At 36.4% G+C, this 26,969-nt stretch overlaps 1 protein-coding gene across 1 annotated transcript; it reads left to right on the top strand.

The window, feature by feature from the left end:
- Nucleotides 1-5,571: 5,571 nt before the first annotated feature.
- On the top strand, nt 5,572-14,901 carry RB195_020576 (uncharacterized protein; the record flags this gene model as incomplete). Its single annotated transcript, XM_064188936.1, has 6 exons — nt 5,572-5,628; nt 8,409-8,487; nt 8,752-8,868; nt 13,144-13,293; nt 13,944-14,029; nt 14,758-14,901. 6 exons carry the CDS (start codon nt 5,572-5,574, stop codon nt 14,899-14,901), a joined length of 633 nt encoding a protein of 210 aa, XP_064044817.1.
- Nucleotides 14,902-26,969: the final 12,068 nt, after the last annotated feature.

Here is a 26,969-nt window from a genome sequence, read left to right as displayed (position 1 = left end):
CGCCCTCCAACCACCTTTGATCCCGGGATTTTGCGAAAATTTGCAATACGAGAAGCTCCAGCTTAAGTCTAGCCGTTTTATTCTTATCAATGTTTATGTAATTCGTAATTTATGTTTTATTTCTTTAAATTGCGTCGATTTTAAACTTAAATGTTATTTTTAACTTCACATCGAATTATTTGTTTTTATTTATTTATTTATAACATGTTATATTATTTATTTCATATTTTATATTATTGTATACCTTGAGCTTCGAGGAATCAACGAGTAATCAAACTTATATTTTATTTTAAAAATTTACATGTACTTATTTATTTATGTTTTATTTATTTATTTATAATTACAACGAGTTTTTTCATAAGCATAGTTTTTTTCATAAGTTTTTATATTTTATATTTTTATTTTTTTATAAGTTTTTTCCTACGTTTTTTTTTTGTTTTATTTTTAACGAGGTTTTAGTGAAAATTTATCCATGGACTAACGGTTTCGAGTCGACTTCGTCTTCATCAAAAACTTGAAAATGGTTTTTTTTTTCTGATTTTTCGATCTGTTGTTTTATGCATGAAGACCTATTTACACCTATTTAAATCGTTTAAGATAAATATAGTATTAATAATTAATAAAAAAAAATTATAGATTATCAAATTTCCACGTCTTTTTTTGTCTTTTATCGTCGTTTTTTTTTTGCTGGATATTTTCACTTTTTGTTGCATTTTTTCATTCAGTAATTTTTTTCATTAAAATCGTTCATAATTTTTTTAGAATCGATTATCCGTTTTTTTCCGGAAATGGAAGTTAAGCAATGCGGACGAAAACAAAATATAAAATATTTAGAATATTTGGAATAAATATTTGGAACGCTTGACCACTACGGAAAATTTTTTTAGAATCAATTATCCGCCTTTTTCAAAGGAAAGAAGGGAAGGATCGCATTATATACAGTAATATGCAAACCTTAAGGATGAAAGTATGGTCGGGTCAAAACGACATGAGGACCATGGCGAAGCTACGTAAGCGGCCGCACCGGAAACGATGCGGTGGAGCGTAGGAGCGGTTAGGGACCGGGTGGGACCTCTGCTGACACCATTCCTCGCGCGGCAGTGATCGTGATCGTCCTACGGTTGATTCTGACCGCTAGTTCCATCGCACCGCTTTGAGCGCAGCCGCTACGCAATTGTCCGTGCTTTATTTGACGTTTTGACGCAATTAATATAAAACCCAAATAAATAGCAGAAGCACTTATTACGTTGACTGCACATAATAGTAGCCCCCCATTCCTACTTGTCATTGTTCTATTCCCCGTAATAAGTTGCATCGTAGGGGAAACGGGATCTCACAAGTCTGTTTCACACGCCTACGTCTAGATTATTACTGATGGGGATTGAGTGGGATCGAGCTCTTTCGAGTGAACGACACTCCTTCCCCAATCTCTTCCTGAAGAGATACCAACATCATCAATTTTATTTTGTACTCTTTGTGAGACGCTTGGTTTTTTTTTTTAAAGCTGACATTAAATAGGTCTCACAGCGATTTGTTAATGCTATCATTTTAAAAATCATTCTAAAATCTTCTGAGCGTTCACACCATCAATTTTGTGATACAATGGCTTCAACTGATTTTTAAGTAGGGCTCACAGTGGAATGCTTTGAAAAAAATTCCATCGATTATGTTCTCTTGCGTATTATACAGTAATTATGTCATATTTAAATCATATCTACGTATTTTTTTTTCAACAAATTGTCCTCGAAACATGACTAATCCATAATATCTTGAATTATTTTGTACATACTGTCTATAATGAAATACAGTGCCACAAATACAGTGCAGATGCATCTGGATGAATATTTGCGTCACATTGTTATAACAATGGTTACGGTATCCGTTATTTCGCAATCACCGTCGATTACAAGAGTTTTTAGAGGGACGGCTGGTCCCGCAACGACCACTATCTTCGCCACGATGTTGCAAAATTGGCTACGGTATCCAACGGGCTTTTTTCGTTGTGGGATATATTGTGTTGATGAAATTTAATGTAGCTTAGTAGCGTTGAACGCCACCGTATTCAAGTGTTTGATGTTCGTTTCTTGTTAGGACCTACCTGCTTTGTTACGTGGATCCAGCTGCTTCCAATTAACTGTTTTTCTTCGAAGGATCCTCATGTTTTTGTGCAGTTAGTAACGAAATTGAAAATGATGCATTAGGACTTCCAACTGTTCGAGATCCTAACTGCATTCACTCCCCCATTCATTCGATCGTTTGTTCGTTCATTCGCTCACTCATTCATTTATCCACTAATTCATTCGCTCATTCGCTCGTTCAGTGACTCCCTTGTCCATTCATTCATTCATTTAATCACTCATTTATTCATTCATTGGTTCATTCATTCATTCGCTTATCCTTTCATTTATCCACTCATTCATTCGCTGGTTCATTGACTTCCTCGTCTATTCATTCATTCATTCATTTATTCGCTCATTCACTCGTCTATTTGCTCGTTCATTCAGTCATTCGCTCTCTCACTCGTTCACTCTCTCATTCACGCTCATTCGCTCGTTCATTTCTTCATATACCCATTCATTCGCTCATTTACTCGTTCATTCGTCTACCCACTCATTCATCCACTCATTCACTTGTTCACTCGTTCATCGGTCCCCTCGTGCATTCATTTATTCACTCGGTCATTCATTCGTTCGCTCTACTATTCGCTCGTTCATTCATTCATTCAGTCTCTTTTTTCACTCTCACCCCTTCGTTCACTCGCTCATTCGTTGATTCGTTCGTCCATTTTTGCCATTCGTTGAATGCCTCCTCACTGAGTCAACCGCTAATCTGCTTCGGTCCTCACATTCACTACGCTGAATGTCTTCTGCCTCCCTCCATGACTTCTTCGGGTTTTCCACCGGCTTCCAGAAGTCCTCCCCCCTCTAAATTTATCCAACCAGGAGATCCACCGAGGGTTTTCCGTTACGAGGTGGTAAAATACAGCTTGCAGCGAAGCGCGCTGGCGCGAAATCGAATACCGGGTAAATATTTTGGCGCCGCGCCAAAACCTATCGCAAACAAGCGGTCCACTAGCTATTCGTGTGCGTGCGTGTGTGTATATACAATGAGTTCACACCCGTTAACTGCGCCGCTCGTAACGACTGTTTACGTGAATGACGTCATCCGTGACGTCATTCATCACTATCAGTTGCCGTCCGCATGAACCACCCGGAGAGATGGCTCTAAGGTTCCGCAGATTGATATTGTTTCTTCTTGGTCTCATGGCGGTCCAGTTCTTTTTTGTGCAGCGCTTGTAGCGATTCCTACAGTATTTTCTTGCAAAATTCCGTTGGTCTCAATCTATTTTGATCTCATTTTTTCCTATCGCTGTTTTCTCGAGCCTTTTTAATAATTATCATTCAGTTTATTATAATCATTATTCAGTTACTTTTCATTATTTATTGTTACTTACATTATTATTTGATCTTTTATTGATTATTTCTATCTCATGTCGTGACACATACTGCACATAAAAAAGGTTTTTTTTTTTAATTATCAGAAAATCGCCATATTCTGGATTTGGCAACACATTATCAGCTCTTTTACACAGATCACATAAGAAATTACTGATCCTAGGGGCAAATTCTAGAATATCCTCTATACGAGCATATTGTTATACATTCCATCTTCTCTTAGGATACCTAGTTGTTGATCCTCTGGATTTTCTCAAAGCACAGATCTGATCAACGCAGCTAGAAAACCACAAAGAAACGATTTTTGTGGATTTTTCGAGAAGTTGATACCTGTGTAGCTGTGTTTAAAAATTTGAAAAATTAAATTTTGACGTATTTTCTTGTTTAATGAACTTCTTCGGGTAATTAATATATTTTGAAAATAAAAACAATTTTAAAAAAAATGTTTTCTAGATCGATTCATCTTCCTTCGGGACAAAAAATGTGTCAGAATGTATGAGAAAAATATTTAAAAAATGTGATATTAAGCAATAGTTTGAAAAATTCCCCTGTAGTGCAGTCGGTAAGAAGTCCGCTATGCGCGCACAGTCGATGGTTCGAATCCGCCCTAGTGCCAACCAAGTTTTTCGTTATTCCTAGGCTGAAAAATTGGTACTAGACTTCTCTGAGAGGATAAAACACTAGCCCCCTCAAGTCATTGTATAGGTTAGAACCGGGTTCGTGAACCTCAAAGGATTCTGGATTGAAGTGAACACAGTGACGGATTCTAAGCGGATTGATACGCCGGAAACCTTTTCCTTCTTTAATATAATGTTTTATTTTAATTTTCAATTAAAAAACGTAAAAATATTCTAAAAAATGCCATGAAAATTGGGAGGAAATCTTCTTACATGCTGAAGAACTGGGGCCTTCTCCTGATTTTCTTCTGTCCGTCATGAAGTTGTGGGATTTTTTTCGAATTAAGGGAAATTTAAAGTCTAATAGAAATGAAATGTGTTCGGTTGAGTCCCTACCTCCCCATCTACCGTCCCTCACTGGGAATTTTCAAGTTCATTCAGCGGACCCCCCGCCGTCAATTCGACTCGAACGCGCAGCAGTTCGGCTTCTCTTAATCCAGCTCTACTTTGCATCGGATGCTAAGGATTTAGAACTGGTTTATTAGACGGCAGTCTGCCGCTCGTCGACAGTGATTTTTCCGCGATTTTCCATCGGTGCCATCCACACGAACCGTGGTGGGTGCCGGAAGAAGTTCGGCGTTCCATGTTCGATTTGTCAGCCTGAGGTGCGGTGCGGCCGCCGCCATTTCCACTTCGTCAGTTAGTCGACCAGTAAGTAGCCGTTCGTCGCAAGCGACAGCCGCGAGAGCGAAAAAAATGCGCGCGTGCGTGCGCGCGTCACCGCTGCTGCGCCGGTGATTGCATCGGTTTTGTTTTTGGCGGTGGCGGCGGCGGTGGTGGTTAAGTAGCAATTTGTGCGATTACGACGACTTTCGTGATGGCTAAGCGTGATTTCAACGACGGCTTTCGAAGCGAGCGATGAGCGGATCGTAGCGTTTATACTATGCATCGAGCAGCATACATTGCCGCACAGATGTTTTTTGAGCGAATTTCGATCTTCGATCACTTCAGGTAGTCAGTTGTTCGTGTGTTTTTCAATAGGTACGTGTGTTACTCCAGAACTCTGGCGTTTTCACTTAATTTTTCCTCAGGATCTACGGACCTCGAACTCATTTTTCGCTTTTTTTCTTGGGCTTCCATCTCCGTATGTTCTCTCTGAAAGACGCTTATCATATTATCGATTTTTTCGAGATCAGTAGATGCGGATAATCGATTCTATTTTCACTAAATTGCATTCGCATTTCTCATTCGCATTCTTACGAATTTTTCCGTTTTTAGGAATTTTTCTTCTCCTTCTCATCTCTTTTTCTATACCGTCCAGGTTTTTTTTTGCAGACTTCATGTCGTTCATCATGGCTTCTTGTCGTTTCTTGGCAGTTTTTCTTTTCCGACTATTTTTTCCTTCTCTATTTCGATTAGCTGTGATTTTTACTCGGATAACTGTTTGAAGAAATTTCTAGAAATTTCATGGATTAATTTGCATCACTTTTTCAGGGGCCATGGCCGCTACTCAAACGACAACGATAGAAACGGTTAGCGTTGTCCGACCATTAAAGGTGGGTTTTTGTTTTTTTTCTTGAAGACGTTTCCCTTTTTTAAATAAATAAATAAATAAATAAATAATAGCATATTACTTTTCCTTCGAATTCATGGCTGAAGTGAGGACGGAGAGACGACGCGCAATCAATTTTTGTCCTTCCCGTTCCCGCTTACACTGAAACGTATTTTGCCTCCGGGGATTCCCCAATTTCTTCTTATCATCAGGAGAATTTCTATGAAATCACCAGAAATTTGCTTTATTATGGAATAGTTCGGATAGTACATTGACTGAGGAGCGTTGCTTTTTTAAAAAATATTTTTGTTTGCTTTTTTTTTCTTTCTTTTTTGCTTTTTTTTCGAGAACGTCTCGTTTCTTTCCTTTTTGAGGAAGTGAGCTGTTTGAAAAATCGCTGCTGCAAAAAATAGTGGATTAAAAATAATAGATTAAAAATAATAGATTTAAAAAATAAAGGTTCCATCTAAAAACCTCGCAGGCACACTAACAAAACACAGACAGAATATGTCGAGGTTTCAAGACAAAAGAACATTCGAACTAATAGTGGATTAATTAGTTAAAATAAAAATTGCTAAAAAAAAGAAAAAAACATGGGAATTCGAATGAAATTTCCCTCAGTGCTCCTCTATGATCTTTATGATTCCATTTTCCTCCCTTTTTCTATTTCTACACCAAACGGAGGATTTCGGCTCACTCTCTTTGCGCTCTCCCTCTTCTCGCGTGCACTTTATCCAACTTTACGACCTCGGACATAATCCGTAAATTGCTGTCAACTTGTCCGAGATAAACCTGCCTTTGTCTGGTTGCTGACGTTATGGCAACGTATTGAGAACGCGCTATACAACCGGAGATTATGCGATCATCGGATGGTTTCTGGTTGTGTTCGAGAATGTTCGAAACTCAAGAAAATTCTGGAAAATCTATAGGGTAATAATGAAATGTGAAATGGAAAAAGGATATAGAGTAGAAAAAGAAATTTTGATCTAATGTCTCGTTTTTTCATTTTTTTTTTCTGCTCTTGTAAAAAATTTAGAATTCCTTGCTCCTTGATGAATAGTTATTTTTTCAAAGGAACAGCAAATTTCTCCGTTGTTTTTGTCTTGGAAATTTCATAGGTTTACACGTGAACTTAAGAATTTCTATGCGTTTTCTCTTTCCAAATCCAACCAAACACCTTATTCTTCCTGCGATTTTTAAATTCTTTTCTAATTTGAGGAAATAAAATTAATCGCAAAAATGCATGTGAACCATATAAATTTTTATTTTTATCTTTTCCCCCGCGTTTTCAAGATTCAATCGAATCTCTATGTTCGCCTATATTTTTTTGATTTTGCAGTCCAAATCACTCTCAGATTTTTGGTAATTCAGAAATGTCTTTCCGTTCTTTGCAGGAAATTTTTACTTATTGTACTTAATTTTTTTTTGGTTTTCTCAATTTAATGGATTCATAAATAAGTGAATACATCTCATCATAATAAAAATACTTTTATTTTTGGGAGAAAATAATAAATAAACTGTCATTAACTCTCAATGTTATGTGTTTTATTAATATTTTTACATTATTATATATTTATTAGTGTTTTATGGCAGTGTTCAGTGGATTTATTGATTTTTTGTATGGATTTTTGTCTGTGGAAACAAAGAAATCGATAGGTAAAGTTAGAAACCGACATCATTCTGCACATAGTATATCTCCTGCAGAATTTTTATGTGTGTCTCATCGCATTAAAATTTGCAATAAGGATTACGGTAGAGTGAAAAATGTTCTTTGCTTCTGAATGCTGCTCGTCGATGCTGCTTTTTCCGCACAATAAATCCTACTCAGTATTTTATGATGCCGCTCTCGCATTCAAGTGCTCATTGAATAACAAAATATTCCAGTCAAATGAATCAAAGGAATTCGTCGACGCGAAATTGCACGCATTCAGAACTACTGTATCTACTTATTCTGGCTTAGTTGAGAAAGCTTACGAGATTATTTCGGCTGCAAAAAAAAAAAACTGAGGGAGCGTTTCTGGAAAATGCTGGAAAAGGAGATGGTGTTATGGAGGGGAAATGCTAGCTGTTAGGACATACCATAGCCTCTGTAGAAAATTCCGAAGATCTAATGTCTGCAATCACGTACTATCGGACACACCGTAACCAAGCAAGCGAAAGTATATCTTCTAAGCTATCATTTTGTTAGCTGAGGAATTTCTGCGGTTTTTGCTGACACGTACATTATTTGAAATTCAAAATCGAAAAAAACGGGGATATCAGCGTTTGTCGCTAAATGTCGTTTGTCGCTTGTTCTCGCTTGCCCATTTGACCTGAAAACAAGCATAGAAGCCATTTTTGCATAGATTACTAAAATTAACGGGAAATTTTCAACATCAAGAGGTGGGTCCCTTTAAGAATGCTGAATCAAAATAGCTTTTTAAAGTCTCGTCAGAATAATTCACAAGCGAATAAGAGGTAGAGTCCAGGAATCCGTAAATTGAGTAGGTTTCAAGATTTAAAGGACAGAACTAGCTCGTTCACTTTGTCCGAAGCGCTTCGTAGCTAAATCCCCTGAGATTGCCTTCATTTTACGAACTGGATTTTTTTGAATTTGGAATAAATCAGGCGTGGAAAACATGCTCCAATGAACATATCCTGCACCAATAACAACTGCTTTGAAACATATAAAAAGTTTTTTATACGTTTCAGAGTTTTTTTTTTAGTTTTAAATAGTTTAAAATTGAAGTGAATAGTTTTTTTAAAGTTTTAAACTTAAATGGATAAATTCAGGTTTTTTTTCAGGTGATCTCACTAATCTGCCTATGCATCGCCATAGCGCTCTCCATAGTTTCACTCTGTTCAACATGGTGGCTGCGTTCAGGTTTGAATTTTTTTCAGCCGTATTGCAGACATTCGAAGTTACCGTATCCGTAACTAAGTTGGGATTGGAAATTGTGTTCTGCTTGTTTTGAAAGTACATTTTGAAAAAAATGAATGAGTTTCATACAAAAAAAAAACAATTGGTTTCGAGCGGCACAACCTCGACTACGGTAACTTTCACGGTCTCTAGTAAAGTGGTGTTTGTAGCAGGAGGTGAAATGCGGAAATTTCCGAGAAAAAAAAACTCGCCTCGCAATTTTTCAAGGCTCCTTCCGGACTGGACTGTTCCTGGAATGTACATCATCCAGTGAGCCGTCACATGCAGCTCCACTTCGGGAAGCTCCACTACCCGGAAAATGTCATGCACCGGCTAGAGATAGTGGTGAGTGATTCCGAGATTTTCTTTTGTGTCCGAGAAGACAGGGATCAGTTGTCCTCGGCGAAAAATCTGCGAGCTAGAAAAAAATTTTCCATTTTCATTGATCATTCTGATCTCAGATCATCTCAACTCATGAGAAAAAAGAAAAACATATTTTGTTATCCGGGAAAAATGCTTGAATTTTTCATAATTGCCTTAAATAATTAATAAAATAATACCTTAGAAAAAATGCCTTAAATAATTAAATACATTGCCTCAAATAATTAGTTAGTAATAATAATAATTTCTGGATTTATAGCGTTTCTTTTGGATTTACAGCGCTTCTTTTTCTTTTTTTCTTTTTTTGGAATGATTTTTCCGACGAAAAAATTGCTATTTCTGTTGTATCCTGATCAGAAACTGATTTCTAAGCGCATTTTCACGGAAAAAAAACGAGCTCGTTTTTCTTGCAAAAAGGAAAAATCCGCAATTTTCTTTCCGTTTTTTCTGTTCAGCATCGTTTTCAACGTAAAAGTAGGCGGCTAGCTTAGTGGGTTCATCAATGAATTGCTCGCTTAGTGCTGCCAATGTGCTGCTCTCAATTACATACATACATAGTGTTGAAGTTTCTAATTTCTTATAAATTTTTTCGGAGTTTTTAATTTCTCATGTGTTTTTTCTTCAAAATTTCGACAATAACATAATATAGGGGAATTTATATAACGTTTCTACGATTTCCTGCTTATTTCTGGTATTATTTTTCGTTTTTTTTTTCTTTTTTTTTTAACTGAACTTCGTTTTCAAATGTTAGGACATAGTGAATGACTACTCTTCAATCTTTTATGCATTATTATATTATTTTCATATATATATTTATATATTTATATTTATATAGTACTTTTGAGTGTAAATGAAAAATTCATATCAGCAACATCTGGTCTGGTCCAGCCATCATATAAATTAAGCTTTTCCTTTTTTCTTTTGTTTACACTGAAGCATCATTAATCATTTTCTAGACTTCGTAATTTTTGGAAAAATTATTTTCCAAGAAATCACTGGAGATACTTCATTCTTCATTTTTACCGTTCGTTGCAGGATAATTTTTTGTGGGTTCACATGTGCGCTTTGCAGTTGCTTTGACGTGGAAAATTTATTCAATTTCAGCCGTTCAGGTGCTTTTTTTTGTTGTCGGCATTGGGATAAGGTGAAAGGGGATTTTTTTTTCAATTGGGAAATGGGACCGACAGATCTCGCATCTGAGCCGTTCCGGCAGCCCCTATTCTTTTACATTACACATGTTACACATCATATTATTTTTAGAGGATTGCGTATGTGATACTCAGTGTATTTGAGAAACTTTTTTTTCGAAAATTTTGGAAAAAAAGTCCCTAGAAATAACGAAATTCTTTTCGATTCAGAGAAATTATCGAAGTTTCACTTACTTCTATTCGTTCGTTACACCGAAACTTGATTTTTTTTTAAAAACGTTGTAATAATTTAATAACTTATTTAGTTTAATAATAACTAATGATTTAATTAATAAATAAACGTAATTTAAAATGTACATTTATTGACATAGATCAGCTACTGAACGGGAATCGATACATGATCGTGACGTGGAAATCCTGATCAGGCAAATTTAATTTCAAAAATAAGCAAAAATACGGAAGAAATTTCTAGAAACCACGAAATAAACGAAAATATGAACGGCTAAAGCAAATCCATCCGTTTTCCAGTTTTGCAGCAACCTCCTCAGTCTTTTCATCGAGCCGGCTCAAAATGAGAATTAAATTAAATCTGTAGGGGGAATAATTCAACTAACGCGAAATATTAAATTGAACTCAACTAATAACTTTGATTAAATGTCTACGTCAAACCGAAAAAGGTGAAAAATCCAGCAGGAAATTTCTTCAATTAATCTCTCTACCTCTTATTACCAGAAAAATTTAGGATTTTAAAAACTTTCCAGTGAGCTTTTTTTATGTAGATAAGTATTCTCCATGTTTACTTTGTTTACTCATAACTCGATAAATTTAAGTTTTTAGAAATTTCTCTGCAAATTTTTTTCCATGCAGATAAGTAGATCAATTGAGGGAATTTTCAAATTTTCATTAATCCACCTATATACTTCATGTATATGTACTTCATATCTTTGCTATGTTATTCTTAGCAGAAATGTAATTTTTTAGATTTTCCCCCTGAAAAATGTAGATCCGTCTTTCGCTTATATTTTTATTAGGAATTTTTCCAGATTTCACCTTAGGAGAAAGAAATATTAGGACTTTTGACGGAATAAACGTAAAATTTTTCCCATCTTCAATTTTCCCCATTGGCTCTCTTTATGCCTCCGAAGACGGGGAAAAAGCTCAAACGTCAGGCTGAAAACTAATGAATTGTGTAATATCTGTGATTTTGGAATGACTGTGTTTGAATTTTCCTAAAAAAAAGAGTTTAAAGTGACAAATTTCAAAATATCCAGAGGAGATTATTAGAATATAAGAATCGTTTAGTTCATTTATCATTTCCATCCATTAGAAAGGTTCCATCTAAACAGATAGATCTCGTAGATAGACTAATAGAATACATTAAGATATTTTTATATATTTAGTCTCTTTCTTCATGAAATTGACAAAGCAATGAATCCATCCGCGGAAAATATCGTGTCCTGTTTTTCGGATTCGGTCCCCGAATGATCAATCGAATATTCTGTGCACGAATGGTTTTCAGAGAGACGAGCTAGGCCAAGCAATTGAACTCTCTCCCTCTCATTCCCTCTTCGTCTACAAGGTTACTGGTCGCTGAGAAATGTAAACGAGCAAATATTGCGTTTGTTTGAAGGAGCCGTTGTGGCCGGCCGGCCGACCGGCCGAACAACTGCATCGACGAACTCAGAGGTGTTAGTGGTGCCGATGCCCGGCCGGCAAAGGACAACTGGCACAAACTGCCATTGAAAGGGCGAAATCGTTGAAATTCTTTTAAAGGACGACGTGAGGAGGCGGACAGCTTTGCTGCTTCTAAAACTCTTCAAAAGGTTTATGAAGACCGAATTAATTTCAAAGTCACTTTTCAGTTATGTGTTACGGTAACTGGAACGTGAAATGAAGACAACAAAAATTATATCATCATTATATTAGGAAGTATTTTTGAATTAGCTTAAATTATTGAATAATATTGAATAATTGAAATTATTTTATTATTGAATATTGAATATTTATTATTATTTTATTATTGAATATTGAATAACTGAAATAATTGAATTTTTAATTAGAATCCTGTAAAAAGCTGCACAACGACTGCAAAAAATGCAAATAAATATGACAAAATATGGATAGGAAGCGCAGAATTTCGGGTTTTAAGAGAAATTTCAAAGTTTTTTTTTTAAGTCGGTGAACTGGTGCTCATGCAAAGACCTATAAACATTCTTCATCTTACTTCATTAGAACCAGAAAACGAAATTAAATCTGAAAAAAATAAAATAACTTGAAATATGACCAGTACCGGGAAATATTTCCAGGCTATTTGAAATCAAAACCACTTCTTTTCCAAATGAAAGAGGTGCATTATAATAAAAAAAATAGAATAAAACATCCAGGTAAAAAATTGGATGAATATAAAATAGCACAATAAAAATGTAAACAAAAAATCGTCTAATAATCAATATACATATAATTATCATTATCATGATTAGGTGTATATCCAAATATTTACAAAGATAGCAGAAAAAAACTAACTCCTGAATTCTTTCAGTATTAATTTACAGGAAATTCCGATAGAAAGCATGTCGCATTAATTTTTCTTTTCCAAGATTTATTCATTCATACGAAAGTTCTACGTATTTACGTACATAGTCATTATTTTTACATTATTTTCTTTTATCGTACGTAAACGTATACGTCCATTTATCCTTATTTATTTATTTTTCTTTGCAAATAAAAATCATCCAATTAATGAAGAAAAGCCACTGATTTTATTCTGCTTCCTCATTTTTAAATTAAAGATTTGTTCCTCTTCTTAATGGATTTGTTCCTTTATTCTTGTATGATTTTCCCTCATTCCTGAAAGATTTCAGGATTTATTTTTGTATACTCGCGCTTAGTTCTCTTTTCTCGAAGTTTCTATCAACGTTCATTGAATTCAATGCTATTGGGAGTGGTTGGGTAGTGAATTTGAACTAACTCATAAGAACTAGTGATTTTTTTGTTTTTTTTTTTGCAAAATTTATTTATTTAGTAGGTATTAATGTATTATATTTGATGTGAAATTTTTCAGCTACAAAAATTTATTTGCTATGAAATTTAGGCTACATCAAAGCGGTTGCCGCACTGATGATTATCGCGTTGATTTTCACCGCAGTGGCATTTTTCCTGAACATTTGCGGTCTCAGCAAGTCCGACATTCGACGGAAGTACATCTTCTACAAGTTCGCCACCTACTTAGCTATACTTGCAGGTAAATAGACAAACAAATAACCCCGACCCCTTACCGACTGTTTACCGTATCCTTTAAACGAGTATGGTATGGTATGGTATGTAGTTAAGAGGTTCGTTCCATGGCAAACAACGGTGCCGGCTCCTGAAGTGGTTGTTTAGAGCTGAGATCCCCCGCGCGACGGTGCTGCCCACGCCAACTGACCATGGATAACACTGATGTGGTTGCAAAAGAGCGCTGAATCCTAGCTGAAACGAAAATTTGGAATGATTTGCGGTCCTGACTGGAAAACCTGGTTCTGCACTGTAGTCTATGGAAATTTACATGGGATAAAAGCATTTTTAAGCGAATTCTCGGGAATTTTCTTCTTGTGGAGGTTCAAACAGATACTTGCTGCGCTTAGCTGTAAATTCGGTTGGGAAGCAGCATACGAACTAAAATTTCATGAGGAAATCTCATTCAACGAACGAAAAGACGGATACTTTCCTGGAATTTCCGCCAAAATTCTTCTGTGCCGGAGAAACTTTTCTTTCATCCTCGCCTTTTTATGGAAAAAAATCTCCAAACTGTAAGGTTGATTACTGTAACGAAAGTGATATTCGTAGGCGGTGTTTCTCCATCAACTTTGAATCCACTGGACGATCAATAAATTCAATAATATCGATTTTCAGTCCTTCTGGAATTGACCGCGTTGATTGTGTTTCCGGCGTGTTTCTACGTGAAAATGAAGGAGTACGGATCAAGGAGAGATTGGGAGGTGGGTGTTGATTTTTCAACGACTCATCGGAACTCTATCATTCACCTATTTTTTCAAAAACAAACAAGTAAACAAGTAAATAACGAAATAAATATGTAAATAGGTTAATAGGTAAATTAGCAGTACTGTAGTCTCCTTAATAGTCTGCTTACTTGATACAATTTTCTTCGTTCTCATTCCTTTTTCTTTATTTCCTGGATTTTTTTTCCTGACGAATTTTTAAACAATAGTTTCTCGTCCAAATTCACTTGTTTTTTTCTCGACAGTAACCATGCCGCATATTGCGTCAGGGACCCCCATTGAGTTTTTGAGCAGTCTCCCATTTTGTTGCTGTAACACTCCTGGCTTTCAATAAATTTACTTTGACCTTTTGATCACGTACTACTTTATTCACTCATTTTTCTAGTCCTACTGATTATTTTTTTCGTGATAAGGGGCGGGTCATTTCCCAAACAGCCGCATAGTTTCACCTGTATCAACCAAGATATTAGCTTCTATTCAACTTTATTTTTATTTTTATTTTTATTTCTGGAGAGTAAATTTTGAAATAGTCGTCTGATTTATTTTATTAGCGTAACCGTTGACATACGTCAGCTGGAATCTGCTAGGATCTAGGAGGCTGTACATTACGCAAAGTGCGGCACGGTTTTCCTAGTCGTATATGTACTCGTGGGAATTTGAATGTATGGATTTGAAAGGAATAAAATAGATAAAATTACCATTTCCAGGTTGACTGGTCCTACGGTCTTGCCTGGGGCGCCACTTTGTTCACATTTGGTGCCTCCTTGTTATTGATCTGCGACAAAGAACATGAAGAAGTTTACTACAAGGAGAAAACTATCTACAATCCACCACCGGAGTTAATGAACTAAGCACATCGCCCTGAATCAGGGTGAATAACGGATAATCGATTACATTTTTGGTCTCATCACGCGACGTTTTTGCTATTGATTTCTGTTTGTGCTCTGGATGTCTGCTCCGTGGTGCATTCTCTGCGTCTCTGCGCATCGTCTCTGCAGCTAATCAATAATCGGTGACGTCATCTAGGTTATTTGTTCCGCTGTTGAATTCATGAAATTTAAGAAAATTCGGGGGAATTTTTAAAATTTAGCATGCATGCGTCTCCTCTGCGTCTCTAACTTCCACCAGTGGAACAGATCTAACCTTTTTTTTCATTTCTTTAGCCTCGAAGAGGCCATCCACCCTTGAGGCAATATTGATTTATCGATTTTTTTTCGGAGATAATAATCACCGCAGTTCTCACCATGTTGCCAACCGGGCTTAACTCTTCTAGCTAACCAGGAACGTTGCTTTACTAGTCATTAATTTAGATAACTAACAGAAAAAAGCGGAAAATTCCGGAAATTCCAGAAAAGTTATCGAGCACAACACTTGATTTGTGATGAACGTGTAAAACACAAGAACATCATCATCATCTTCATCTTCATTTTCATTATTGATTTTCTATTATTGATTTTTTCTGCTCTTGCATTTGTCTGTTCATCCATTGAAACGGTGATTTTAACCTTGTTACCTTGTATGTTGTACTTAGAAATAGAATTCTACCTAGCGCTTGTTTTCCCTCTTCGACGAGGTGTTATGTGATGATAAAATCTCCGGGGTCCTCCTTTTTTCTCCACGGAGTTTTCCAGAAAATTCTTTTTATAGTTTCTATTCTACTGATCAAAGCTGTCATGTGTATATAAATGAGGATAATAAATAATATTTCATTATGGTTATAAAGCACAGCAGCGGCATGGAAGAAAACGCGCTCCAATGAACATTGGCGATTTCTCAACTGGACATGGAGTCTCTCCATCGATTTATTGATCGTTGGAAATGCTTTCAAACGTTTCCCTACGAATGAGAATATGAACCGCTTTCGTCATCGTCTGTTTTTTTATTGATTCCATTGATTTCTCTTCTCGATCCGGGAAGCGGTAATCATGTCAAAACGGCCCGATGATTCGTGGTGCAGTTGCGTAAGCGGCTGCGCTCCTATCGGTGCGAAGAAGCTGGCGGGGCGATAGTGGTGAGACCATCGCCGGCTTCACTCGGGCTAATCAGTGGGACCTGGGAGGGTCCCACCTTGATCGCAACCGCTTACACAACTGCACCCTACAACTTAATTTGAGCCGACAGCAGGAGTGCTTAACCCCATTTTACGGTGCTTTTGGTGCAACTACAGACGAACACACTGAATTTTCCGAATGATGATTTTATAAGTTCAGAAGCGCATTTTTTTTTGTGGATGTGAGCTCATCATGCTGGTTTTTCCGTCATTTCTGGCGTTCTTCCTAACGTGTAGTTGTCTTTGATATTTTAAGCTGTTCTGGGCATCAAGACGAAAATTCTTCACGTTTCTTCAATCCTGCAAGATTTAGATTAATTTCATTGTAGAAGTCCCAAGAATTGAGCTAAATTCTGGAGTTTTTTTTTGTCTTGGGACCTTATTCCAGAAGTGTCCAGGATGTAATTTTATTCCTTATGATTCTAATAAGCTCCCGCTCTAATATCTTGGTATACTATTATTTCTTTATTTACAAAAATTCGATATTCTTTGGAAAAGATGCGTATCCTTCTATTTATCTATTGATAAATACACCAATGGTGCACAGGAAAAAAAAGAAAAGAGAAAAAAAATAAATTAACACATTTTGTCTGAGTTAGATCATTGAAGAAAAGCCTGAAGCCAATTTATTGGATATTTTTGTTCTTGTTGTGATATTATGTCCTCTTATGGGCACAGTAACTTCCGGCCGGGACCCATGTTCCGATCCTTTCTCCTTTCAACGAATCGACAAATCCTGATCAATCTTTGCTTTTTCATCGTGATTGAATAGCTTTTCCTTAAACTCATACTTATGATCTCTTAAGGACTAAGGAAAAAAAAGTTCAACTTAGAACTTGTTTGGACTACATTTTCCGCGGAAAAAGTCGCACGAAAACTCTCTCGCCGTTAAGAGAAGTAGGCGGCTGAGCGGAACAAAAAACACAAGAATTATCCAGTACGTCTCATTCCACTTCGTCACATTATCTTTCCATATCATTATCGTGCCATTAGCATGAGCCGGTTCTGAACCAACGACACATCCGAACATCCACACCGCTGTCACCTCGAATCGGGTCCCATAACGAATTCCAGCAATTAAATTCACACATTTACACTGATCTTCATTTGTGAAATTACATCATTAACTTCTTCCAGTTACATCTCTCACTTTTACAGTAATCTCGTTAGTTCTTTTTGTTCCGTTTTTTTTTTTGCAAGCTCGTTTCCCACTCTCTACTTATTCCCGTTAATCTTTACACACACTATAAAAATTTGCATTACAGTAACCATGTTGTTTTTATGTAAATGTGAATGAAATTCCATTCGGTGGATCGAAGAAAACCCTGGAGAATTCGAGTGCGTAGTCCCGGTGGCGGTGGGGCAGTTATTAGCGGTAGAGCACGTTATCCAACCGAACGAACCGGATTGAATTTTGGAACATGGATTTTGGAACACACGCACACACTGCCTTTCTCTTCCGTTACTGTAGGATTTAAAGGGGAGAAGGTGCCCGAGAACTGTACGCACAGTTCGTATAGGTGAATCTTTGCGTTTATCCAATTCACGAGCGCATAGTTCCGGTGGCGGTGGAGCACGTTGTTCAACCGAACGGATTCCTCGGGGATTTCGATATGGGTTTTGAAACACACAAGTACACACTTCCTTTTTTTCTGTTACTGTAGGATCTAAAGAGGAGAAGGTCCCTGAAAAACTCTACGCACAGTTCGCATAGATGAATCTCTCTGTTTATTTTCAATTCACTACTATAAACTTTCATTGAAGAAAAAAAAAACACCGGAGAAGAAAACTTCCCCAAAAATTTTCTATCGCGTCCTTGTTGTTGTTGGAGGAGGAGGAGGAGGAGGAGAAGGAGGAGTTAGGGACCTCTTTTTTCTTAGTTCTATTCTCAAGTACAGAATTGTAAATTCGCTTCCTTCTTTCGCCCGCGCGAAAAGACCTCCGTCTTCTCCTGTTTTTCCCCCTCTTTTCTTCTTCTTTTTCTTCAAAGAAGGAAGTTCACCAAATACATCCGTCCGTCCGTCATGACATAAGAAGATCCTCTCCATGCGTGTTCTTTCTCATTTCGTGAATACGACGATGTTTACGCTCGAGCCGGCTCGACAACAAAACTTCGACGTGTATGCGAGGATAACGGGAGAAAAAGATGACAATTTCTTGAAATTTCTTTCGGATTCGAGGAAATTCACTCGCCGATGAAGATAATAACCGATTTATTGTCGGAATTCTCAGTAATGTAAATATATGCAAAAACTGAAATACGCTGTCGCTAAATAGGGCAAGGAGACCTTTTGAGTGATCTGCTAAGTAAACTTCTAAGATCCTTGCAAGGAATTTTTCAATTTTCAAAACTTCTTCGGTGGTGTGTCAGCATCGGAATTCAAGTGTTTCACTTTAATGGATTTATCTGAGGTGTTCACTGTTTTTTTTCTGAAAGACTCATCATAAGTCAACTGCTTGAAAAAATTATTATTTTCGTTTTTTTTCACAAAAAGTGCGCTGTAATAGAAAACGCAAACGGTTCATGTGACGAAAACTCCACTTTTATCCAGAAAAGAATATAAATTAAAATTTAAAGGATGTTATTATATGATAGTACTGACGACATTGTAATGATATGATAGATTAAAGTTAAAATATTGTGAAAGAACAATTTTAAAGAATAGTAGAAGTTTTTTTCTTGGAAAAATGCCAGACGGAGAGAGACGGGATTCATGGATTTCCCCTGCACACATCGTGACGTGATATAGAGCGTAAGAATCGTGCAGAAACATAACGAGGAACACTAAAGACAAATCCAGAAATCAAAAAAGAAAAAGGAACTGATTTTAAATTTTAAGATCTTCTTTAAAATGAGAATGAGAGATTCTTTAAAATTTAACAAAAAAAAATAAAATAAAAATCTCTCGGGAATTTTAAAAAAGCTTTTGAAAAGCGCTTGAGTTCTCCATGTTTTTCAGTTCACGAAATTGAAATTGTGAAATTCTCACTTATGTTCAGGTAGCACGATTACTGTAATCCGGAGCATCGTAGTGTGTGTAATTTGACGGAATGTGACATCGGTAGAAAATGAGAAACGTGTGTGGTTGAGAAAATACTATTTGAGATTACTGTAACCAGGAAAATGTTATGAAAAAGATACGGTAATTCCAAAATTAGATCAGTGGAACTTCAGAATTCGTCCTTTGGATTCATATTTCATGAAAGTTAGGAAAAGTTCCAAGAACCGGGAAAAAATCGTTGTGTCTTTGCAATCGCTGTCCTAAATTTTTAACAAATAGCAACTGGATGTGCAATTTGTAAAAAAATTCTGACTTTAAATGATCGTAGAAAATGTTCGTGGAGATGAAAATCGCTTCTTTTTGCCCGAATTTTTCGGATTTTTGTGTTTTTTCATGTGTTCTCACTCTATTTCTAACCTTGGATGGTCTAATTACCTACTGAAGTGACTTAGAGAGGACCAGTTGTGAACAGGTGGCGTAGTTAGTGGGAAAAAATAGACGTTTCAAGAATCAAGAAATTTCCTTCCTCTTTTCCTTTCCTTCGTATTCAACTCGAAACGACAATATTCTCTCAAAGTTACAGCCATCATGGTTGAATCCGCGGAAGAATCCGAGAAAAAGAAGGATGTCAGGTTTCCATCGGACTCTTCCGGGAATTCAGACCTGATTTCCTGTTCTGGAGGTCCCTGGACATCTAAAAATTCTGGGAAAGGAAAAACTCTTCCCATGAGGATATGTCTCCGTCTGCAGCACGTACTGTAAATATAAATGGTGACATGTCAACTCTACTCTGGTCGTAACTTCACAGAAACCACTGGGGCACCCGTAATTTTCGCAGCGATTGGGCCCAGCTTACAGTAGGGCCATTAGTAAAGCCGAAAACAAAGCGTTCGGTTGAGCTCCGCCATAAAATCTCAAAAATTTCCAAGGGGTCAATTTTAATTCATGCGTTTTTTTCTTAGAAACCAATTAAATTTAAATTGAATGATTATTCACGAAGAGGAGGAATTCGGGGGGAAAGTGCCCTTCTACATAGAGAAAAAAAATCCCGAAAATTCTGTAAAGATGACGATCATGGTCTGATCGGATCTCGGATCCGTGACTGAAAAAAAAATTCTCTGACGCTTCAAAAAATGTGGGAAAATAAATTTTGAGCTGTAATAATTTTTCCCGGCTTCACCGGTTTTCCGGTTTTTTTTTCCGGTGGACTCTGTTCGTTTCTGAATAGTGCCAAAGTCGCTGCACTTTAGCTGGTTTTTCTGATGGATCTTAAAATGTTCCGAAGTTTTATCCGTCACCCGCCAAAAGCGATCCGAGCTTGCCGCACCTGGCTCGGATAATCACATGCCCGATTCGAGTTTTTCAATCGCTTAAAGCGGCTTCCGATACAACTACGCGGCGCCCGCCGTGAGCTGAGAGCGAGTGGACGGACGGGGGCTCCTGAGGCTGGGTGGTGGACAGACAGGGTCCAGGGTTTTTACGTGGACTAATCTGAAAGTGCTTTTGTTGTCGAGCGCTATGCGCTTCGAATAGGGGGGGGGAGGGTATTTGGTGGGTAGAAGGGAGGGGAGAAGGGTCTCCACCTCCTCTACTTCTACTACTAAGAGAGGAGATTCGCAGACAGACGCATACACACATACGCACACATACGTACGTACGTACATACGTACATACGTACACAACCGGGCCATCCGCTTATGACTCGCGTCCGGCTCCGTGGCCACGCCCATCGGACGAGTGCAGTTCGAGATGCCCTCTACTGGTACTTGGCCCGGTATTATTAATATACATCTAATATGGTTATTATCTATAATGGATAGTGCTCGAGGTCAATACGGACTAACCTACCGGGAACCACGTTTGGTGAGTCCATTTAATTCATCGAACATTCAGCAATTCGAATTTGAACTCGAATATTCACTCGATTTGATCATCATCCTCATCGGATGCACAACAGATGCAATGATCGTCTAATAATTAGGGGGTTTCCACGCTGATCTCTCAACTTTTCCCGTTCTTCGTTTCTTCCTCCTTCCATGCCTTCTCCGTTCGCTCATTCATTGCCGTCTGGCCCCTTTTTGTTTCCACGCTCCTTTCATGTTCTGACTTTCTCGACTTTTCCCCGTTTTTCCATTTCATTCCCCTTGTATTTATTCGGTTTTCCCGCCGCCCCTTTTCACTTTTCTTTTACAGTCGGATTTCCTTCATTTCTTCGCGTTTTTCCTTTTCATTCCTCTCCTCTTTTCCCTCTCATTCAAATCATTTTCAGGATAATTTCGAATGTTTCTAGTAAAAGTCGCTCATTTTCTCTCCTAATTTCATCCCTTAGTCTCTTTTGTCAGTTTAAATCCTTTTTTTTCCTCATATTTTGTTTTCTTTTATTCCTCCTCATCCTGAGCCTCTTTTTTCTTTTCTTCATTTAAATGAGAGTAATTTTCTCTAATTTCTTTCCTAGATATACTTTAAAATTTCTATCTCTCTTTTCTTCTCAAATTTGCTTCGTATTTTTATTCAGTCAATCGATTTTTTCATTTATTTCCTTTTTTACAGTGGTATATGTGTGAATGTACATGATTTCATCCTCTTTTCATTTAATTCTTTTCTTTCTCTCTTTTTTAAACTTCTTTCCACTTCATTCTCCTCATATTCTCTCCTCCTCCTCTCCTTTCCCTTCGATCCTCCTGGGTTCATCTCAACTGAACCTGCTTCTATCCTTTCAGCGCGACTTTTTCGGCTCTTTTCTCACTTTATCCGATTTTCCTTTCTTTAACCATCATGATTAAGGATTCAATCGTATCTTTTTCTCTTTATTATCTACTTTCACTTCATTCTTTCATTACAAATGTCGCTACGATTCGTATACAATCGTCGGCGACGATGTAGTCCGTATTTCTTACGGGCCCATCCTTTGTTACGCCTACCTCATAACGTATAAATAATCATCTGATACATACTGAATGTGCCGTCTACGGACTTTTTTCGTACGAATCAATTCGTCGTCGTCGACAGATGGTTGGGCTCGCTGTAGTTTTACAAGAGTGCTGGTCCTATGTGGAAAGATTTTTCTCACTCTAAAAACTTCTAGAGAAGGTCTAAGGCTTAGGTTTAAAAGTTAGCTTGAATTTAGAAGCGTTGAAAATAAAAACTAATTAAAATTTAGAGGCGTAAACGAGAAGTCACTCAACGCCTGATATGTATCCAGAAAACAAGAAGAAATAAAATATTTTGCAGAAGAATTACCATGATAACAGGGTAAAATTAATTTTTATGACCGTATTTTTGATCATTTCTATTTTGAAGTGAATTTTAACCATTATTCGAAGCGATTCATTTGATTTTTATTTTTGACTACCGAAAAAAATATCCGTCTGAGGCTAAATTTTTTATTTTTATGTTCTAGTTTCCATTGAATAAACTTTCTTTCTTCTTAAAAAATTTAATTAATGGAAAAATTTAACTTTTCCATATTCTCTTCCTTCCGGGAAAGCCAAATATTCGAATATTTATTTGAATATTTAGGTTCAAATCTCAAAATTTCCATGTTTATTCCACACATTACGAAAAAAATTGGAAAATAGGAGTGGCACATATTTACTTTCAATTAATTCACTAATTAAATGATTAAATTTAATTCGTTTCGTCGTAATGAGTATAGCAATGAAATAATGTACATAGAAGAAGGAAAACTAGTCAAAAAAAGAAGAAAAAAATTCTCGAACTTTGAAGAAAATTACTGGATGAAGTTAAAAATAAAATCATATATTTTCCAGTAGAAAATTACACAGAGAATATTTTTTTTTAATTTAACGCTGAAAAAAATAAAACCCTTTATAGACTATTCTACATACGGAGAGACGGAGTTGCATTTTTTTTCTGGATAGTCTCTGGTACACGTCTCCAAAAATTCCTGAAATTTCGAGAATTTTTGAGAAAAAATTTTAGAGAAAATTTCGTTCTAAAATCTAAATAAAATCTAATTCTATAATATAATGTAATGTAACATAATAATCTAATTGTAAATTTCCTTCTTGAAGGTAATTTTGGATCGGATTCACAGCATTTTTTCGAGGTGTGATTTTACCTTTATTAAGATTACTACTTCTGGAATTATCGCGGGTTGTGTAGGAGATCAGGGTAGATCACGGTATTGATTATCGAATCTATTCGTTTCTTGGTTTGATGTGTATTGTCAGAATCGCTGATCAATGCCATGATCAGCTATATTGCTACCATTTGCTCCGTTTTTTCCGTTTATTTTGGTCATATTTCTACTATTTTTTTGCTTCTTCTTAATTCTTATCCATTTTTATTTGTTGGTAGGAGTTGTTTGAATTTAATTCACTGAAGATAATTGACCGATTTTTTTCTTAGAGATTTTTTTCTTTTTTTCATGGGTGTGGAAGGTTTCCTGCGCTAACTTTTTTTTGGTTTCTTTCAACTTTGAAATCTCTATTAGCTTCTAATCAGATATTTAATTTTAACATTTACTAAGTTCATAATTCACATTTACCATTCGAATATCAAGTGAATAATCGAAAAATTCTAAACACTCGAATAGCCGAACAATCGAGCAATCTTCTTATTCAAATCCTTTTAGGAGTTCGAGTCTTTCTAGAACTGTAAATTCACGTAATTAACTTCTACCTGTTTGCTAATTTACGCAATTAACTACTAGTACTCACTTAATGCAATTAATTAATAAATCGTTGCGCTTACCTTAGAGCATCAGCCGTTCAATATTTTAATTTTAATAAAATTAAATCTCAAAATTAAATTTTAAACTGTAACAGCACCGAAGTAACTAAGCGACATTTGTAGAAGTTTTTTTTTCTCTCTGAATCCGTCGTCTAGTTCTTCCAACAATTTGTCGATTTGTGTGAAATCTCCAGGATTTCCGAGAATGCCGCCGCGTCGCCGAATTAACTGTTGCGGTTTCGGTCTGCGGTAAATTCTCATCTGGGCAGTTGATACAGTATCAGCATTAATCGGCTATTCGAAAATCAATATTATTCAATCAATAATGTAAGTAAGGAGACAATAAGCTTCACTCTTAGCTTCCTATCCCATTGTTGTCCCAAAACCGGATGTTGTTGAACTTCGAAAAACGTCTCAACTCATTTCCGGCTACCTCCTTTTTTTCTCTGCACTATGAAGCAATGGAAGCTATTAAAATGGTTAAAACTTAACTCTGCGTTTTTTGGTTTTCTCTCATTTTTCTTCTCAGGAAACAATATATTTGCGATAAAATATTAAAATAAACAAAATAACAATAAAAAATGAAATAATTGAACTTGAAAAAATATACAACGCGTTTTCCGCGCAATTTCTCCTTTTCTAACACAACTCCTAGAACGTGTTTCAACGCCGAAAATAAATGAAATGAAGAAAATTAGAAAGAATAGAATCTAAAATAAAAATAAACATGAAATGGACAAAGATCTCTAGATCGTTGAAGTTAGGATTTTCCAAACTTTTTCCAATTTTTCATTCGTTTATTGCCTACGCAATACCTTTGGAAACATTTCCCCATCGATTTTTTTTTCGCTGATGGCGGTCACATCAGTGAAATATTTGAGCGTAAAAAGTGTCCGACCACTCAATAAAATAAACAAATAAACATAAATATAATAATAATAGACCAAATATAAATAAAAAAATCCGACGACGGACCAGCCGATGTCCGCTCCAAGAGGAGAAACCCGGAGAAAAGAAAAAACGTTCATTCGAACAATCTATGCGCCCGTTTTTCAAACAATACCGAGCGTGTTTGTGTCCTCATTATTGATCAAAAATCCCATGTGCCGAGTCGCCGTCCTTGTGGTGGCAGCATCTTCGGGCCGCGTAGCGATGATCTTTTGAGTGTCGTTTCAGGTCAAGTTCTGCTGCTGCATCGATGGTCCGACTGATGGTACTGTAATTTTCTGGGAAATTCTTTCGGTAAAACATTGGAATTCCATTGAATGACATGAAACACCCGCGTAACATCGTATTCCTTCATCAAATCACTAAACCTAACCAATTAATGATCAATTAATTAGTGATGAATGATGATAATTGATAATGATAATGATTAACGATGGCTTTAATTTTTCCAAATTAACTAGTTTCCTTCAGTCGCCTTAAATATGTGCGTGAAAAAGTGTGAAAAAAATCAAGAAATGCGTTAATAAATACGAAAATTTGAATATAAATATATATTCGATTTTTTCAAATTAATCTATTTCCTACAATCATCTCAAACACGTAAAAAATATGAAAAATAAATAAATGCGTAAATAAATATGCTAATATAAATATATACACACAGAAGGGTAAATAAATTGAATGACTGATCGATCTGGGCAGGTGGTAAATTTAAAATAGTGATTAAATAAAGGATTTAAGTGGGAAATAGTAATGGATGACGTTAAGAAATAATGAATAAAATTAAAATTTTACAAGTGAAAAGCAGAAAAATGTTTTAAAGTTGCTAACTAAATGAAAAGTGGGCTAGTTGCGCTTACGGATCTAATTTCGCACTTTCACACACTTTCCATGATTTACAACCATAGCGGGCATAGCGTAGCCGTTGCGGATCGGTAGTAAAATTTACGGGCTACCGTTTTCATTTCTGGAAATATCCCACGCCTATTCGAATGTGGAATTCTGCTGCTTTTGCTTCGGAGTACGGGGTTAAATTGTCTGCAGACTAATGGAATTGTCAGGAGAAAAACAGAGAGAGAGAAAAGGAGAGAAAAAAAGAGAAAAAAAGAAGAAAGTGTTGAGCGAGGTGCAATCACATAATTGCATGAAATTATCGTGAACGAAAAGAAAGAGCATCCATTAATCAGCAAAAAAAAATTATTCCTTAAAATTCAGATGTGGCTGTTACACGGGGAGTCATATTCATCTATTCTAAAAAAATTCCCGCCAAGATTGTCAATGTACTGCGGTAGAACCGAATTCGATCCCTGTGTTATCTAAGGGTTTTTTTTTTGAGTTAATTATTCCTATTGAAACTGAGAAATTTTCGTTGAAAAGGATTGAAAAGAGATAAGGTTCGCTGTAACTTCCGACCGAAAGTGAAGGAACCAGCAGAATTGTTGCATATTATGGTCCTGCGGTAGCTCCGACCTTTTATCTCGTTTCTTTCTCCTCTTTCTATGAAGTTGTTCTATTTATAGTAATTATTTATAATTAATTCCTAGTGTTCCTATTCCCTTTCCAGTGAATTCCTATTATTATTATTATTATTATTATTATTATTATTATTATTATTATTATTATTATTATTATTATCATTATTATTATCATTATTATTATTATTATTATTATTATTATTATTATTATTTTATTTCTATAATATTTATTATTATTGCTATCGCTTGAATTTTATTACTATTAAAATTCTCCACGGAACATTGCACATTCATTATTCACGTGCTTCTTCCCCGGCACAAAAAGGAAATTCTCCGAACTTTGTCGTCCCATGTACTGTAGCTGTTTTCTCTCGTACCGTACCACAAAAATCCTCGTTCTGTAAGGGAACACAAAAAAAAAACCGATTGGTTCTTGTTATCCGGACGGACGTAAGCGCGAATGTACATGCAGAATGTGTTTGAATTCATAGCATCAAAAAAAAACCTCTCCCTTCTCGACGACACTAATCCTTATTGGAATAGCATCGAACACGTGTGTGTGTCGGTGCCTGAAACCTGTTCCACGGGAATCCATCTGTTCCATCACTTCACCCGTAAAGAGGGTGTGAAATTCATACCGAGCTGTGCCCGTCCCTCTTCTCGTCTCCAATCCAGATGAGACAGACGGACAGACGGGCAACTGGTTATCGTGAAACGTCTGATCTGTTGATCCTCGTTTCAATTCAGAA

Source organism: Necator americanus, chromosome II (genome assembly GCF_031761385.1).
Source record: "Necator americanus strain Aroian chromosome II, whole genome shotgun sequence".
Classification (NCBI taxonomy): Eukaryota; Metazoa; Nematoda; class Chromadorea; order Rhabditida; family Ancylostomatidae; genus Necator; species Necator americanus.
The sequence above is the reverse complement of the archived record's forward strand: the minus strand, read 5'-3'. Positions and strand labels throughout refer to the sequence as shown.